Genomic DNA, 13824 nt, shown 5'->3' with positions numbered 1-13824 from the left:
AGACAGGCATTGCACGGAGTGTCTGTGTATTAAGCCACTCCGGTTCAGCAACCCTAATTCCAGTAGCCTGCTATGCTCTGGTCTCCACCAGCCTTGGTCACTACTAGCCAAGTGACTCCAACATGCTCCCAGTCCCAACTTTTCCCCAAACCCTGTGCTTCGCAATTTCCAGCCCTTTCCTGGACCATTCAGAGAAATATTACGGTTTGTTTGCTCCTCTAAAGAGACAAACTGCTCAGCTTATCACTTTAACTGGAGTTAACAATCACCTTGATTCACACAAAACACTGGGTTGGCTTAGTTTACAAGTAAAACAAGTTTATTATCTAAAGGAGATAAGATTTTAAGTGATACCAAGTAGAAGGAATAAAGTTAGAAAGGGTTACAAATGAACTAAAGTAAAAATAAGCTTTCCAGTGACTCAGGCTTACCAAAACTACAGTTTTGGTTCAAAGTAAGGTTCTTCTCACACTTTCTTCCAGCAAGATGGCTGACCTACCCCTTGGTCAGGATCTCCCACAAAGCCCAAAGTGCTTGGTTCCTGTGTCTTCTTAGGTGACAGCTCATTTGAGGATCTTTGCCCCCCCGCCTTTTATAGTCCAGTGAACCCTTGAAATGTATTCTTCTGAAGGTTACTCCCCCCCCCAATAAAGTTAATTCAAGCTGTGAGGAAGGAGACATGGAATCTGGTGGCTAAGGACATTCCATGCTGGTTTCTTCCCCGATGTTGTTTGCTATAATGCAAAGTAATCTGTTTCTGCCCCCTCTGCTGCAAATGAATGGCCACTTGACATGTGATTGTCAATCGATTCCAATGATACCTGGCTGGAGGTGTTGGCTTGTCTTTGGTCTGGGAGAAACTCCCCAGACTTATCTGGTAAACAGATTTTAGTCTCACATTTTCTTCATGTTTGTATGGGCCCTTAAGCATTTACTGTGCATAGTCCACACAAGAATATTAATTATCAGTGTGTTGTTGGTTTTCCAGTGATACCTTCCATGATACATATACAGTTTATTACATTAAAGAGTTGGGGTACACTGAACTGGTCACACCAGCTGAAACTCTCTACCAGATATCAGGGAGTCCCTTGCTCTCTGACATTGGGATACTTTTAGGTAGACAGGCTGATTGTCCATACAGAGCTCCTTGCAGGATTGTATCTTAAGAGCTTGTCCACACAAGACAGTCATTTTGATATAAGGTTGGGTATGAATTTAGAGTGGAATAGCTTTTCCAGGATAACTCCATGTGTAGACAAGCCCTAAGTGACTTACCACATAAGTAGTCAAAGATGGAGTGCAAATATAACCTACAAGCTGTGGTTCCATCTTGTGCTTTAACCACTAGACTACATTTCCCCATGAGCAGGAGGGGAAAACATTCAGCATTCTGAGAATGGCATTTGTTTATGATCACATGTTATTTAAACCGAGGTATGGTACATATTTGAACAGTGTTTAGCACAAAGGGGCTCTAATCTCTGATTGGGGCTCCCAGAACTGCTATCATACCAATCAATCATATACGACATACATAATCAGTTTTACAAGCTAGGTCTGTGCACAACTCTGTTACTGCAAGCAAGACTGAGGGTCAGATCCTCATCTTGTATAAATCAGTGAAGCTCTATTTACTTCAGTGGAGCTGGGCCAGTGTATGCTAGCTGAGGATGCAGCTGAGTCCCTAAAGTATATAACCAAAACATGTAAGGAAACGTAAATAGCTTTGTTAACTAAAAGTTTTATACAAATGATTTGTTAAAAGAAATGGAATTTTATGCACTTCAGCATTAAATTATCTGAAAACAAAAATAAGGTATTTGTTATGCTAGTAATAAAATAATTGCCCTACCAGATCAAATTTAGCCTTGCATCCTGTCTCTGAGAGTGACCAGCACCAAATGGTTTAGAGGAAGGTACAAGAAATCCCATAGTGGACAATTATGGCATGCCCTACCATTGGTGACATTTCTTCCTGACCTCTGTGAAAGTTGTTGGTTCATGCCTTGAAGCATGTGTGTCATCCTCTGCTTTTATCCTGTATAGTATAGCTTCTCATTATCCATACAAATATTTGGAATCTGCGTGCAAGCCTGCACAGTGGAAAATACAATTCCAAAAGAAAACCCTTGAAAGGACTTCATTTCTTATGCTCAATTATATTGTCTTACTCTGCAGAGCAGTTCCTTCATGTCATGTAAGATAAGTGTGACAGGATTGGGCCAGATGGCTATAGGAGAGTAACAGAAGGCAGATATATTAGCCCCAGGCTAAGTAGGTCTGCTTTCCCTGGGTAAGGGAGCAGGGAAGGTTCCAGAACAATCAGGAACCTTCTGGAGACAATTAAGACCGGCTGATTAGAACACCTGAAGCCAATCAAGAAGCTGCTAGAATCAATTAAGGCAGGCTAATCAGGGCACCTGGGTTTTAAAAAGGAGCTCACTTCAGTTTGTGGTGTGCATGTGAGGAGCTGGGAGCAAGAGGCACTAGGAGCTGAGAGTGAGAACGCAGACTGTTGGAGAACTGAGGTGTACAAACATTATCAGACACCAGGAGGAAGGTCCTCTGGTGAGGATAAAGAAGGTGTTGGGAGGAGGCCATGGGGAAGTAGCCCAGGGAGTTGTAGCTGTTGCACAGCTGTTCCAGGAGGCACTCTAGACAGCTGCATTCCACAGGGCCCTGGGCTGGAACCCGGAGTAAGGTATTAAGCTCTTTAAAGAAAAGTTTTCTCAAGTGTCTTAAATTGGCGAGAGAATCTGAAACATGAATAAGAATTTGGAGGACTTGATCTTTTGAAAAGTTTTCAATATAGGCTGGAACTGGAAACTTTGGGGAGATGAATAAATGAAATGTGAGCAAAGCAAATCATAATACAACATATATGGCTGCAAGCAGTGCCAGGCTAGATTGAGTCAGTGAGAGTACAGCAACGATAAGAGCAAGTGAAACTGCAAACCGACAGTTGAAAGAGGACTTATAGAAAGCTCTTATTCCAATGAATCCTTGGAGGGTATTTTTCATGTGATGGAACATTTCCCAGAATTGACTTTTAATTTTGCCAGTTAATTTCTCTGTTCTTAGCAGCCCAGATCAGTTGTCACTAAGTATTTTAGAAAGACTTAATAAGGAATGGGGATGAACCACAAAGCTAAAATGTGGGGGAGGAGAGGAAAGGGAAATTGAACCCATTATGGTGATAGGAATGAGATGCATAATGCAACTCTAGTTCTGGGCAGGTTCAGGGATGCTGGATTCAGACCCATCCGTCACTAGACGTAACTGAATTAAAAGCTGTCAAGTGGAAATGTGTAGTTCATATTTAATAAGCCAATGTCCTCAAAGAGATAATCAGAAGAGAACCAGTTGCTTCTACTTTGATGCCTGCTTCTTGATTAACGCTGTTGGATGGTATGATTTCACCAGTTCTGACACTAACAAAGTTAGTTTTAATCTCAAACCTTCTAAAATATACAAGATAGAGTAATGAAAAAGCATCTTATAGTTGGCTGCATTTGTTCAAAAACTGACGTACTTGTCTTTGGAACCGAAGGCACATCATGAGAATAAGCACAGCCCAGTAAAACATTCACCATTTCAATAAAAACTATGATTTGAGGCCAAAATGCCCCAGATGACTTGCTTTTGCATGACGTAGTCAAAAATAAATGTGGTTGGATCATGTTATTCAAGACCAGCATAGAACAAAGAGCAGACCTTTTTAATCAATGGGCTTTCTGTGAAAACAGAACTGCACCAGGATGTAAACTATTGGCCTCTCAATTCCACTTGCGTATTGAGCACAAAGCTCGCTTGTTCCCTGTTATTTGAGTATGGTTATCTGTAGCTGATTTGGAAGACACTCGGGGTAGGATCCATGATGGGACATAGGTGTTGTAGTGCTGAGAGTCACAGCCCCTAACTTTAAATGGGAATGAATGTGGAAGAGGAGGAGGAGGTTATGTCCACCCTATAACCCAGTGGTTCGAGTACTAGAGAATAATTCCCTCTGGCCCAATGACTATTTAGGTATTTATCCACAGTCATTGGGCCAGGGAGTGAGCAAGCGAGGGAATGAATCTGTAGCCTGGTGGTTAGGACACCTATGTAGGAGACCCTGGGTCCAGTCCCCCTGCTCCAATCACTATTTAATCCAAAGTGGAACAGCTTCAACAGGAGAGACTAAGGCAGTCGCACTACAGACTCTCCCAGAACTCACTGGTTTGAGCATGCTCCTGAGAGGTGAGAGACCCACTGTGCTCCAATCCCTTTTCCCCCTCTGGCAGAGGTGGGGGATTGAACTGGGTCTTCCACATTCCAGGCCAGTACTCTATCCAGTGGGCTAAAAGTTATAAGGTGCCTCTTCCTCCCGCTCCATTTTGAATGGGACCTGATCTGGTAGGCATGCTCAGAGGCTGCCTACAGGATTAGGCCCTGCACCTCACTTAGGTGGCCAAATGTGCCCTTCTTCCCCTGGTTTGTGAATCACTCTGGAGCGTAGTTGGGAGATAGGCATCTGGGCATTTAGAGTGGGGCAGCAGTGCACATGGTCCAAAACATAGGTATCTACGGAACTTTGGCAGTGGAAAGTTAGGCACCAAATGAGTTTAGGCACTTACAGGGATAGGAGGCAGCCAAGTGGGAGGGCCACGTCACCTCTACAGTGGGAATAGGCTGAAGAGTGTTCTGAGGAAGCTGAGGTTGGCCCTCACCACAAGAGGGCTCTCCAGAATGATGTCATGTAGCAATTTCCCATAGTTTTTTAAAAATTGAGTCTGAGTAGCACTTTGAAATACAATATGAAAAGAACTTAAAGAAATCAACAAGCATACTTAACAGCACAGGTGTTGTGTTCCCTGAGCAAGCTGCCCACCCACCACAAAGCACTGAAACTCTCCTTATCTCTTGTTCTTTTATCTTGCAGTGAGTGCTTACCACAAATCCTCTGTGTTCAGGAGTCTGCAAGAGGGGCAAAGTGAATCTATAATGTGACAGTGTTGGGCCAGATGGCTACAGAAGAGTGATAGAAGGCAGATATATTAGCCCCAGGTTAAGTAGGTCCCTTTTCTCTGGGTAAAGTAACAGGGAAGGTTCCAGAACCATCAGGAACCTTCTGGAGACAATTAAGGTAGACAGGCTGATTAGAACATCTGAAGCCAATCAAGAAGCTGTTAGAATCAATTAAGGCAGGCTAATCAGGGCACCTGGGTTTAAAAAGGAGCTCACTTCAGTCTGTGGTGCACGTGTGAGGAGCTGGGAGCAAGAGACACTAGGAGTTGAGAGTGAGAACGTGGACTGTTGGAGGACTGAGGAGTACAAGCATTATCAGACACTAGGAGGAAGGTCCTATGGTGAGGATAAAGAAGGTGTTGGGAGGAGGCCATGGGGAAGTAGCACAGGGAGTTGTAGCAGTCACACAGCTGTTCCAGGAGGCATTCTAGACGGCTGGAACCCGGAGTAGAGGGCGGGCCTGGGTTCTCCCCAAACCTCCCAGCTCCTGGTCAGACACAGGAGGAGTTGATCTGGACTGTGGATTCACGAAAACTGCCAAATTGAGGGCTGCTGTGAAGCTCGAAGGCGAGCAAATCCGCCAATAAGCGCAATACCCACCAAAGTAGAGGAGGAACTTTGTCACAATAAATTATCATTTAATTTTAGTATCACAAAGAGAAGCAGAACAATTCTTTCACAATGCAGTCCACACATATGAATTAAGACAAATCTTGTGTTTTGCTACTTAGAAATAAAAGGATTTTATGGTTTTGCACCAGCTGTTTGACCCCCAGAGTTCATAACAGTATTTGTTATGCAGAAGATTTCCAGACTATAGATGGTTTTCAGATATGAAGGGCTAAATCCAGCCATGTGCAATGCTGGTGCACGGCTGGGGAAGGGAGAATGGCTGCTGTTCAGCATTAAGCACTAACTAGTGGCACGGCAAGGTTGTGGTATGGACTGCTCAGAGGCCCACCAAAGTGCACTCCTCACCATGGTACCCCATTATGAGGGATCCTGGTGCGAGTGCGTGTGTGTGTATGGGTAGGATTCCTGTTGCCAGGACCGGCCCACAACATTTTGGCATCTGAGGTGGGGAGCTCAAATGCCCTCATGCCGCCTCGCTTGGGCCAAAACTTTGAAAGGTCTCAATTCTGCCTTCTTCCTGTTCTACTCCTCTCATGGTACTGCTCTGCTGCCTATCCCAGTGAAGGAGAACTAACAACTTAAAATGCCTTGTTCAAAAATTTTAAGTAACACTTAACTTTCAAATGCCTGAAAAGCAAATGTAACTTTTCTTGTCTGCATAGTAAACACTGGCATTTTTATCTGTTTGAATAATCAAAGTGGTGCTTTCCGTGCCTTCTTGGTTGCAAAGATTTGAACTGCTTCCTGCTGAAGGTCCACAGTCTGGGCCAGTTCATGCTCTGTTGAGATGGTTGCAAGGCCGACCAGCCTCTCCTGTGTCATTGTGGAGCGTAGATGTGTTTTTATTTACTTCAGCTTAGAGAAGCTGCGTTCTCCACTGGCAACTGTTACAGGAAGTGTTAGAAGTATGTGCAGAGCAACAAAAGCATTTGGAAAGAGAATGATCATCTTATTTGTACACATATATTCCAGAACAGCCTTTGGAATTAATCCTGCTGAAATGTATCTTGAAAGGGCTTTCAGTTCATCACCTAAATCACTTGCATCAATACCGCACGTGTCAACAGTGTCTCTAGTGCCCTGCATTGCTGGTGTAGGTCTTCTTCAGGTATAGTGAGGAGTTTTGGAATATCATACAACATCCCAAATACACTGCTGTGTTCCTTGAGCTGCATGAAATGTTCTTCAGCTGACTGTATTGCACAATCTAGCACCTGGTTAAAGAATTCAACTTTGAATTGTTGTTTAGGGTCTCTTATGGGATTATCCTGTGCCTCGTAATCAAAATGTCTTCATCTTCTGTGACTCTTGTGTTCTTGAATGGGTGGGAAAATAGCTTCAGTGTGAAGTTCCTCTGCCAACTTTTGTGCACTTTTCAGAACGTTTTGAAATCCCTCATCTGACCGGTAAGACTGTACGTATGACTTTGCTTTGTCCAGTTGTTCCATTGCTCCAGATATATCAAGGTCAACACCTTGGAGTCTCTTGCTTACAACATTTATTTCAAAAAGTATGTCATGCCACAACACTAAGCCACAGAAGAAACTTGAAGTTATGTATGTTTCTGCTGATTCCATTTCCCTCTGCCACTATTCTCCCACAAACAGTTCCTGTCATAGCATTATCCTCCATAATGGCAACTATGGCATCATCTATCTTCCCAATCTGGTGTTTGATAGGCTTTATCGCCTCCACTCAACTTTCTCATCATGTGGCACTCAGTGGTTTCAGTGTCAGAGAGGATGTTCCCAGATGTTGCTTCAAAATTTGCCATCGATGAGTTGATGCAGAGAAAAATACATAGATGCTTTGAATTACATTAAAAACTTCAGCAGCCTCACTAGAAGCTGATGCTTCATCACTGACCACCAAGTTCAATGAATGAGAACTGCATGGGACAAAAAGAGCTCAAGGGTTTAACTCTCAGATCTGTGTCTGCACTCCTCTGTTCTTTCCTCTCATGTTGGCACCATTATCGTAGCCCTGGCCTCTCATGTCAGCTATCGCAAGTCCCGTACCTTCCAGCTTTTTAGAAGCATATTTATCATACCAGCTCCTGTAGTATCATTAATATCAATAAATTCTAGAAAATGCCCTCTGACAGTCACCATTGCAGGGACATTTTCACTAGGTTAAGTTGTTATTACAAAACGCACCATTAAAGTCATTTCTTCCATATGGCTGATGTCAACTCTGCAGTCCAGAATAACAGAGTAATATCTTGCTGACTTCAGATCTGCCACAATCTTCTGTTTGACTTTTGTTGCCAGTAACTGTATGATCTCATTTTGAATTGTTTTTCCAAGGTAGTGGTGTGTGTACATTTCTTGGGTGGTGACTCTTCTTAGATGCTCCTGGAGTACAGCATCAAACTCAGCCATCAGCTCCACAATTTTAAGGAAGTTCCCATTGTTTGGCACATACGCCGATCTGAAGTGCCACACAGTGCTAGGTTTTGGGTAGCAAGCATTCTCACAGTGGCAATGAGCCTTTTCAGAACATTTTTCCAGTGAAGAGACTCTGATGCAATCTTCTCTTGATGCTGACCATCTATGGTGGCTTTTAACCTTAGTCTCACCTCAAGCTCTTTCCACCTATGGAATGCTCTCTGGTGATTTGCTGCCTTCTCATGGCATGCCAGATTTCTAGCCAGAATTTTCTAGTCCTTTGTTCCTGTAGAACCCAATGTGGCTGGAACATTAGACTGGAAGAGTTTGCAACAAAACCAGTATGCAGCATTCTGGGTTTTTGAGTATATAAGCCATGGCCTCTCCACTTTGTCACTATTGGGGATTTCACGCCAGTAATGTGTGGGATGGAAACTTCTGTTTTCATTGTCTTTGGGGAACATGAAGTTTTTCCACTTGGAGTGGTCCATGCAGTACAAGGAAGTCCCTCAGGTTATTGCTCAAGTGGGTCCACAGTCCTGGATAATCTAGACTTAAGGAACTAAACTCAGCAGCAGCTGTTTCTTGCACCTCCACCACACTCTTCTCTGATCTACACTTTTCTTTAGGAATGTGCATGGTTACATCCATTTGAGATGGAGATATGGATGCTGCAGTACCTGGTCACCTGCACTCTGACTAACTGGAAGATCAGGCATCTCCTCACCACTCACATCTACACTGGGGCTGGAAGGCTCACTGTGAACATTTGTGTCTATTTATCTCAGCAGAGCTCCTTCCTGCTTAGATAGAAAAGCTTCCTTTGCTTGCTTCCTTTTTCTGAATGCTGTCCCAGAGGGGCGTTTTCTTCTTTTACTCATGACTGCTGTTCTGTGCCAGCTATAGTGGCTCTCAACACTTGATTGAAGGGGACAAATAAGCAGGCTGGTAGCAGGGCCTGAGTGAGGGAAGATATCAGCGTCTTAAAGGCCTAACTGGCTCCTACTACTTCAGTTGACTGCTTGTTCTCCTCAAGTGGGTTCAGGGAAGCAGCAGGAAACAGGAAGCTCCCTGAGAATCTGGTGTTAATCAGTCCAGGCTCCTGGAGGTGCTAGAGAGGTACATAAAAGGCTTCTCCTCCTCCTCTCTCTCCCTGCAGCTCCTGCTGCTTTCTGTTATTCCCTCTCACCTTTTCTCCTGCCTGCCTGTTATATCTCTTGTGCTCTCCTTCCTCCAGCACAGCATTCCACCATCTCTGTGCTTCTCGAGCAGAGAGAATACATATGCACCAGCAGCAGACACAATTTTCTACACTCTGGGTCCTAGTGGCGCCCGCCCCCGCAACACATACACAGTCTGGCACCTGAGGTGGCCGCCTCAGTTCGCCTCATGGTAAGGCCAGCCCTGCCTGTTGCCTAGGAGACCTCACCTGGGTGCAATTAAGGCTGTTGCTTTGGCACTGAAACTTTTAAATACGTTGTGGACTAGTCTAGACACCCCTCTCTCCCATATGTTTACTGTGAGTGCTGCGATCAGAGCAGGAAGCAGGGCAGTCTTGGTGCATGGTCTTCTACTGTGGAATTCTCTTCCTGCCTTGGTTTGCCAGAGGCTGAATCTGCTGACCTTCAAGTCATGCTGCAAGGTCCATTTTCCCCCTGGCTGGGCGTGCCTGTAGAGGGAGAAGGTAATGGGACAGTTGAGGGTTGTGTAGGGATTTGGAGAGTTTGTCATTGTTTGTAAGGACTGTATCTGAATGATTGTTTTCATTCTGTAACTACTACACCAGAAGAATAAAGAGAGCGCAAGCAAGCCAGCATCCATTGTTGGCAGCAGCTATCTGATGATCTGGCAATAGCTGCATGTAGTACAATGGTTTCCCTTCAGAACACTGTAGTCTGGTGGTTAAAGCACTGATGTGGGACTCGAGACGTAGGGTCTATTCCTAATTCTGCTGCTGGGTGACCTTAGGCAAATCATTTTTCTGTTCTGTGCCTCTGTTTCCCCACCTGTAAAATGGGGAGAATGATAGTGACTGCCTTTGTAAAGCACTTGAGATCTACTGATGAAAAATGCTATACAAGAGCTAGGTATTATTGTATATTAATCAGTTGTCTCATTTGATTGGGTTTCATTTTATGCTTATTTGCAGAGCCAAAAGGAACAGCATGGAGGAGAAGCTGAGGCCATTGGAAGAGGAAAGGGAATTGACTGCGCGGCTCTCACTTGCATGGTGCAGCTGGCACAGATCATTGTTGGAGGGGGCCTAGGGTTCTTGGTCAGTGCTGCGGGCAGTGTAATAGTGGTTGTGATTTGTGCATCTGCTGTGGCATTAACAGGCTGTTGCTTTGTTGCTTTTTTTGTTCAGTTTGTCGAATAGAACAGTGGATAGATGAAGGAAGAAATTCCCATGGGAACATTGTCATTCTTGATCTGTATCCATTGGGTGCAATTTCTACACTGATATTTTATAGCACCCTCTTCTTTCATTGGCTGGAGTGGTTAAAATTCCAGGGCATTATTTCTCCGCAGAGTGGAAATATGTGGTAATATTGGTGGCTTCGCTTCTCAAGCTGTAAGATCTCTCCATGGCTTTCCTTCCTCTGCCCCAATTTTGTGTTAACATATAAGCCACTTTCATACATGGCAGAGTAATGCTCCTCATCATTAGTGGTAATGCTCATCGTTAGCCAAGCTGGAGAAGAGAAGAGCTGAAATGTGTGGCTAAAAGAATGTATCCAATAAGGATGAAAACTGGGGTTACTGATCCCAAACTCCAAGGATGGGGGTTCTTATTAAGATGGGGGTTCTTAACCTGGGATCATGGTCCCAAGGAGGTGTCAAGGAGTCACACCCAGTGCTTAATTTGTGCCAGGGCTGAGCCCTGGCACCTCTAGGCTTGGCAGTTCATAGCCCCAGCACCTCTAGGCTTGCCGCATCAGTTATTAAAATTAAAAAAGTTGCTTAAGCTCCGGCATCTAATTGCTTGAGCCTCAGGACCTTCATTACAGATTAAGCACTGGTCACAACCACTGTGTCCTTCCAATATTGCCAAACTGGACAGGGGCTCCGGCTAGATGAGGAGCAGGAGTTGTATGGAAAAGTGGATCCTGGTGTGGAAAAGATTGAGAAGTCCTGCTTTAAGGTATATCCCACTACTGGACAGCTTTATGTGGAATGTTGTGCTTATATAAATGTGAAGCAAAAACACAGAACAAGATTATCAAATAGGGGTGCCTAGAGATGGGCTCCTAAATCCATATTGAGGCACCTAAATAGAGAGTCAGTGGGAAACTGCTGGGAAAACTGCTTTGAAAATCTAGCCACTTGTTTAAATGTCTGAACAAGATTTTAAAAAACCTTGGCCTAAAATTTGTGAGCCACCTAAAATGTTCAAGCTGAGTGGTATGGTACTTACCTTAACTGAATAAATTCAGACCTGTTTGCCCTACTCTTTTGCACATAAGAGTCTAACTTGATCAAATTCTTGTTTTGCTTCTTTCACAGCATTCGACAGAATATTATTGTAACTTAATTCAGTTCCAGAAAGCATTACCGTAAATTGTTCCATATCCACACCTCAAACCAATATATTAAATCCTGTAGGCAAACCAGTCTACTTGTATTTGAGTATGGAGCTTGCATCTTTATTTACATTAAAACACCAGAATTTGTTACAGGGAACTTCTCCTGAATCATTCCATCTAGATTCAAGTCAGTTTCAAATTGGACCATAAAAGGGTTAAGATTTAAGATATCTGAATGAGCTATAGAGACCTGATTCTGTATTCCTTACTAACTGCAGTCAATGGGCGTTTGGGGTACTTAAGAAATACTGGACCAGATCTGTTATTAAGATGTATTCCTGGCTAAAATGTATCCAAAAGGAGCATTGAGCTGCTTGCTTCCAAAGTTAGGCATTTGTTTTTAAAGCAAAGTGTCTTTATTTGTGGTGTGCATCTTCTGTTCTGGTGCTGTTCCTATCCATGTCCCATGTTAAGTGCTAAGCCACATGAATCCCTCTGTTAATGCAATATTATTACACAATCCCACAGCAAGGGATCGTTGCCAGATATTTTTTCTAAAAAGTATGGTACGGTTCTGACCAACACCATTTAGTCAAATGTGTTATTGACTTCATCACACAGCGAAGTACCAGCAAACAGCATGAGGTGACAACCCTGTGCGTGTTGCTCAGTTTTTGATGTGAGTGCTCGGGTGCTTTTGTATTGACATGCCACCTTGATGCATTCTTTTATGTTTTTCGACTCTGCCAAGCGTTTCCCATAATGTTATTTGTGGCGGTTCAGTGATGAGACAGAACACAGCTTTATGCAAGCAGACAGGCTGGTCAGCGGAGATGGGCTGTTCTGCCCCCCCGCCTTCCACCTTCTCCTTTTATTATATTTCTCCCCCTAAGCATTACACACTGCTACACAAAGGAATGTATGACGTTAATTCATATACTTAGTTACCATCCTCTATCTACTACAATCCTGGTTTTCAGGCCTTGAGCCCAGGCTAAAAAAGCCTCCCACAGTTGCTGTCCAAACAATCAAGTTCTCATGGTTCATATCTAGCCCTTGTCCTTGGATAGAGCAATGTGTGCATTGCTTCTAGGAAACAGTCAGGGTGTGCCCCGCCTGCTTCCAGGTGGAATAGCTAAACATTAACCCTTCATCTCCCCGTTTTTTATTTATTGATAGTTGGCCATCTCATGGTAGCCATCAATTTGTTTTGTCATGCTATTTAACTCCCAGACAGACAAGGACATAACCTGGGGAGCTTTCCAGGGCAAAATTTTACAAAGTCTTAACAAGGAAGGAATACATTGTACACAGCAGCAGCAAAAAAATAAGCCCAATGATTACAAACACAAAATAACCAAAAGCTTAACATCTGCAATATAATCATCTAAAAGGGGTACACTTCTTTTACTACAATTGTGACCAGCAAAAGGCAATATAAGTGTCATTCTACTAAGACAGCAAAGGGTGCCATCACTTAAATTTGCAGGAATATAATTAAAGGTGCATGAACCACAAGTAAAAACCCATCCTGATGGTAGGATGATATGGCCATAATTATATGAAACATTAACAGCATGGGAACAATTTAAAAGGGGTTGAGAAATTTTTTGACAGCCCAAGGGCACCTTTGTACTAGTGCAGTTAACTACACGCGCACAGGTGACATTGTGAGCCCCGGCCGGGTACGGTGTGTGGAGGGATATAGCCGTGGGAGGCAGAGTATAGTTGGCCGGGCCCCAATTAGCCATGCTAGAGTACTAGGAGGAAAGATTAGCATAAGCAGAGAACAGTGTCTTATTCTCCATCTCCTCAGGATGATGACATACTGGAATAAGGCATGTACCTAACAAATCTCCGGCTGCTACAAAATTAAATAAACAAAAGTGGGTAACATTTGCTATTGAAGCCAATCTTTCCCATATGTTATATGTCATTCGGGCTTGTAACGGGGGAGGCGCCTCCGAGCCAACCCCTACAGGAAATAGCAGGCACAAAAGGCACACAATCATCACAGAATTAGCAGTGATTTGGGCGAGAATCGCCACAAACAAAGTCTCAGGAGTCTTTGGCTGTTGATCTGCTGCCAGTCTTCGTTGAGCCGTGGCGACCAATGCTTTTACTGCTCCCCATGTCACGGGCTGGCTTGGGACGCTACGCTTCCTCCGTTTCCGTCCCGCCGTTGTCGACTCGGGGGGCAACGCGGTCTCCTCCAAGGTCAGCTGAAACTCTGGTATGGGATTCGACAGTCCCTGGTGCCACGCCATGTT

At 43.9% G+C, this 13824-nt stretch overlaps 1 protein-coding gene across 1 annotated transcript in view; it reads left to right on the top strand.

Annotated features, from left to right (window-relative positions):
• Positions 1-11657, top strand: part of SLC45A2 (solute carrier family 45 member 2) — a 31326-nt gene extending 19669 nt beyond the window's left edge. Inside the window, exon 7 of the mRNA XM_073343692.1 lies at positions 10180-11657. Coding sequence (XP_073199793.1) covers positions 10180-10407 — 228 coding nt within the window. The 3' untranslated portion in view covers positions 10408-11657. The remainder of the gene's footprint in view (positions 1-10179) is intronic.
• The last annotated feature ends 2167 nt before the right edge of the window (positions 11658-13824 follow it).

This window comes from Lepidochelys kempii, chromosome 5 (genome assembly GCF_965140265.1).
Source record: "Lepidochelys kempii isolate rLepKem1 chromosome 5, rLepKem1.hap2, whole genome shotgun sequence".
NCBI lineage: Eukaryota > Metazoa > Chordata > Testudines > Cheloniidae > Lepidochelys > Lepidochelys kempii.
This window is presented reverse-complemented; position numbering and strand designations above follow the sequence as displayed.